This window comes from Oncorhynchus kisutch, linkage group LG7 (genome assembly GCF_002021735.2).
Source record: "Oncorhynchus kisutch isolate 150728-3 linkage group LG7, Okis_V2, whole genome shotgun sequence".
NCBI lineage: Eukaryota > Metazoa > Chordata > Actinopteri > Salmoniformes > Salmonidae > Oncorhynchus > Oncorhynchus kisutch.
This window is the reverse complement of record NC_034180.2, coordinates 12,820,363-12,825,209: the sequence shown is the minus strand read 5'-3', so window position 1 is coordinate 12,825,209 and position 4,847 is coordinate 12,820,363. Positions and strand designations below refer to the sequence as shown.

The window sequence follows — 4,847 nt, the reverse complement described above, 5'->3', positions numbered from 1 at the left end:
TCTGCATTGTGACCAGATTTTGTGATCCCTCTGTATGCAAATTATTTGACAGATATTGTTTCAAATTAATATGAATGTATTCATTTTAAGACAATGGTGCCACCTGTTAACTTTACAGGGCTAGATAATGATGATGTAGATGTTTTTACAGTCCAGATCTGTCTACACTTGTGAGATATCCAGACACAATGAGTGCTCTGCTACCTCTGCAGGTGGTCAGGAAGATCAGATCACAATGTGTTTTTTGATCATCTACACCTGTCTACAAATGTGGGCACAATCAGTATGTTGACAAAACCAGGACAAAGGACGCGTGTTAGCACCAGGTATAAACGAAGCTACAGAGTACCATCTCTTGCCCTGGCACCTTGCTTTAAATGTGGATGTTGTATTGGCATGATAATGTTTAGGGAGATAGATACTTTAAGAGGGTTGGTCTGCGTCTTGTTTTTCCATATTTCAACAGATCTTGTCATAGTCTCAATACACTAAATTTAGCTCTGGTTGTCAAGAAGTTAGATCTGGAATGGTTCTGAAGAGGTTGTGTCTGGTTTTCCGGTCTTCACTTCATATCTGTTGCCAACATATTAATAAACATGCCATTGATTAGTCAAAGACTTGTATTTTAAGGTTCCTTGAATTGTTTCCTTTAATTAAGAGGGACCAAAATATGCATATCATTTATAAGAATTACTCTTCTCAGATTAACATTATACAAACATATGTTTAGTGTTGTAATTTACAAAAAATATATATCACCATCTGAATACACACGTGCCAACTCCTGCGGTCTCCCGAAACTATGTACAAGAATACAAGGTTTCTGATATTTACAGAGTACACACACACACACACACACACACACACACACACACACACACACACACACACACACACACACACACACACACACACACACACACACACACACACACACACACACACACACACGTTTGCATTCACCCCTAAAAATGAAAACACAATCGACCACTAATATACAATCCTGATATACTTAGTTAACATACCTAAGACACGCTGCCATAGTGAGAAGAAATGTAATTTTAAAAAGTTGAGAGAAACAGAAATGGCATGGTAGACGGGCACTCCACAATTTGATCACCAATGTCAAAGGAATTTACTTGAAAAAGCTTGAAACAGAAAAATATTTCATAATTAATAATTGTGGTAGAAAAATAAACAGTGCAGTAATTGAGGCTCATGTACAAAAAGGTGACATAGTCCATTGACTGCAGAGGGTCAAATAATTGATTGTCGTCACTGCAATGATATGGGCCTTGCTTAGGGCTGCTGAACTTGCAATGCCAGGGGTACATTGGAAGTACTATCTAAAAGGCAGAGAATATAGCCAGCTATCTCTCATTGCTTGAGAAAAATAATAAGTAAAAAAGCACATTACATTGTATTTCTTTACATACCATATCATCATCTTAAAGAATACATCTGAAACAATATCGCACCATGCACACAGAAACCACACACTCTCCCTATCACCTAATGATAGGCCAATGCACTAAATGTATCCAGCCTCATCATCAAGTCTGGATAAGTGTAGCCTAACAGACTGCATTGCATAATGAAAAAATGAAAAGAATGATTTTGAATCTTTTCAGAAACACTGAAATATGCATACAACATTACAGGTAGTATGTAGTAGACCTGCAATATTCACCTGTTTGTCTTTGATTTTAATGTAATGTGTATGTGATTTGTGTTGATTTGTGTTATCTTATAAGGACTATTGATGGATCAAATGAAATCCTAATAAACGTGTTGAAAAGTAGCCTATGGCAGCGCTAAACATGGTACTAAAAACAGGACGTTTAACAATACTGACTGAGAACTAGTTGCATTCGGATCGGACCAGATCCGGCTCTTAGAGTTTAGGATAAGACTCATCGGGTCTGAGTCTGGCTTCCCTCAGCACTGCAGCTTGCGGATGCTGCGCGAGATCCTCTTAAACTCACGCTGGCCCCGCTGCCAGCGCTTGAGCGAGGTGATGACCAGGTGGCCATCCATCTTCTGGCCCATGACCAGGTAGGAGGCGTTGATGTCGTTCATCTCGTCGCACACACACTGCAGGCCATCCTTGAGCCAGAGCACCGTCTTGCGCAGGTCTCGTTCTGTCACACCGCTCAGCTTGTAGATGGTCTTGCTCTTGGTCTCGGGCACGATCTTGGTGTCGCCGTTCATGTAGGAGATCTCCTTTACCTTGATCTTCAGGGCTGCGCAAAGCAGGCAGGGTTGAAAGGAAGAGGTTGAGGTTAAGGTTTCGATTTGTTGGACTTGAAACTGGGTGCTGACAGGCCTGCAGTAGGTAGCCGACATTTGTATATCTATAAAAGCAAAGATAAGACTGTATCTACTTAGAATTCAGGAGTAGGACTTACCGAAGTCGTTTTTGCACAGGTTGTCAACTATTTCATTGTCATTTTCCTCCTTTTCCTTGCAGGCGTCACACACTCTGGGCACTACAGGAGAAACGAGAGCAGATGTTTTATACTCCCACTGTAAATTCAACAGGTGTTCAATCAACTATAAATCAAATGACAGTGTAAAGAGTAAAGCTATTCAATGCATTCTTTCTCACATTCCACTGTCGAGTGATCCTCAGGAGTAACCCATGGAGATCGTGCTGTTTAAACATCCCCTAATTAAGGGGACAACCCAGTAAACACAGGCCCTGCCCAAAGGAGGGGATTCCACAAGACCACTAATTAACCTGATGTTCACTCTTGTGAAAATCCACGAGGGACTCCAGGAGCTCCATGAACATGTTTTTTATTTAGGCTATTACGTTTTATTTAATTACTCCATTTCATTACCCCATTAGATCTCAATAGGCTACTGCATAAAATATACCATCGGCTGTTTGCTGTAGTCATGTTATTGTAGGCTAAGACATCTTTTGCCTTGACTTTATTTATTTTATCAGTATTCTGTATATGAAAATCTTACTCAAAATTTTAAACTTTTTGTTATGTTACCATAATAAAGCCCTGTATTTTCAGAACTGGTTAAACAGGTTTACACAAATATATAATCGATTTGAGGTTTATCTTTTGAATAACTGAAGTGTAGTCTAGCCGAATTATGCCAATACCTTACCTTCTTTGGTGACTGGCATGGAATAATCGATGCCCGCTGGAGGGATACACAGGTCATTGTCTTGGGGGAAGCGCTCGCAGTCAAGCATATCTGGCCACGGGAAACCGAACGCGGACATCACCGGTGCGCAACCGTGTTTGACGCTCACGCACAACGACCTGCACGGCTGGATAGGCTCGTCCAAATCGTGCAGACACACCGGTGCAAAGAGAGAGCAAAGAAACTTCCTCGTGTCGGGGTGACACTGCTTCTGGACCAGTGGAATCCACGAAGAGGCTTGCTGCAAAACCTCGTTCATGGTCTCGTGCCCGAGAAGATTCGGGAGGCGCATCTCAGTGTATTCGATGTCATGGCACAAGAGAAGATTGGCCGGGATGGGTTTGCAGTTATTCTTTTTGAAGGATAACTCGGGCTGACCGAAATTGTATAATCCCTGGATGGCCATGCACGCAGGTAATGTTATCGCCCATATTAAGGACAGAATGTAGTAATTCATAGTTGTTGCCTAAATAAAATACAAATGATCTAAGATTTTTTTTTAATATATCGAAAAGTTGAGCTGCAATTCCTTCATCCAGGTGTTCTTCAGCATCAGTAGCCTACATGAGTAGAGGACCACTGACAATGTTCTGAATATGTAGTAGCCTAACATGGTGTTTTCTTGTGGGCATGTTTGGGAGGAGTCAGTGTCGTCAAGTGATCTCATCTATTGGTCCAGTTTCACTCCTCGGTTTCAGGTGAACATTCGACTGGCATTAAACAATAGAGCTCACCAGAGAAAGATGCGTGAAAGTGTGCACTGGGATATTTTCTAGTGTACAATGTTCTTCATTTCTCATTTCTAGTGTACATTTCTAGTTTACAATATTCTTCATTTCTTATTGTAGCAAAAACATATGTATACAAACCAAGGTTTATTTGAAAAATGGCGCTGGAGAAGAAGGCAGATGCTTTACATGTCCCCAACTGCTTGTGGTTTTTTTGTTCTTTATTTGCGTTTTTTTATAACTTATATTTTGTGCATAATGTTGCCACTACCGTCTCTTATGACAGATAATAACTTCTGAACATCAGGACTGCTATTACTCACCACGGACTGGCAGAAACAAGCCCGACACAAACAATGTACTGCTTTCTCGGAAACAGGCCCATATCGCCATGATTTGTGTGAAGAAGCGGAGAATTCGAAGCAATTGAATAAACCCCCACTTCCTTCCATTCTGCTAGCAAATGTGCAATCTTTGGAGAATAAAATAGATGACCTACGGGCAAGATTAAACTACCAATGGGACATTCAAAACTGTAATATTTTATGCTTCACGGAGTCGTGGCGGCAGGATAGAACAACACCGGTGTCTGGTAAGACAAGGGGCGGCGGGCTATGCATTTTTGTAAATAACAGCTGATGTACAATATGTAAGGAAGTCTTGAGCTTTTGCTCGCCTGATGTATCTCATGATAAGCTGTAGACCACACTACCTACCTAGAGAGTTTTTTCGTGGCTGTATTTTTCGTAGCTGTTTACATACCACCACAGTCTGGCACTAAGACAGCATTGAATGAGCTATATTTCTCCATAAGCAAACAAGAAAACGCTCACTCAGAGGCGGCGCTCCTAGTAGCCGGGGACTTTACTGCAGGGAAACTTAAATCCGTTTTACCAAATTTCTATCAGCATACAAAGCTCTCCCTCACCCTCCATTTGGCAAATTTGACCATAA

General features: G+C 41.1%; 1 protein-coding gene across 1 annotated transcript; it reads right to left on the bottom strand.

The window, feature by feature from the left end:
- Positions 1–623: 623 nt before the first annotated feature.
- LOC109887816 (secreted frizzled-related protein 2) lies at positions 624–3,758 on the bottom strand. The gene is made up of 3 exons (XM_020479091.2): positions 3,127–3,758; positions 2,409–2,489; positions 624–2,243 (listed from the first exon to the last, which is right to left on the bottom strand). Exons 1-3 carry the CDS (start codon positions 3,620–3,622, stop codon positions 1,939–1,941), a joined length of 882 nt encoding a protein of 293 aa, XP_020334680.2. The 5' UTR covers positions 3,623–3,758; the 3' UTR covers positions 624–1,938.
- Between the last annotated feature and the right edge of the window lie 1,089 nt (positions 3,759–4,847).

What these genes read in the sequence shown, in the direction of transcription:
- LOC109887816 (XM_020479091.2), bottom strand. Translation starts at nt 3,622, where the DNA reads ATGAATTACTACATTCTGTCCTTAATATGGGCGATAACATTACCTGCG. An exon ending in CATGCCAGTCACCAAAGAAG is followed by an intron (nt 2,490 to 3,126) that starts GTAAGGTATTGG and finishes TTTCTCCTGTAG; the next exon opens with TGCCCAGAGTGTGTGACGCC. An exon ending in CCTGTGCAAAAACGACTTCG is followed by an intron (nt 2,244 to 2,408) that starts GTAAGTCCTACT and finishes TGCTTTGCGCAG; the next exon opens with CCCTGAAGATCAAGGTAAAG.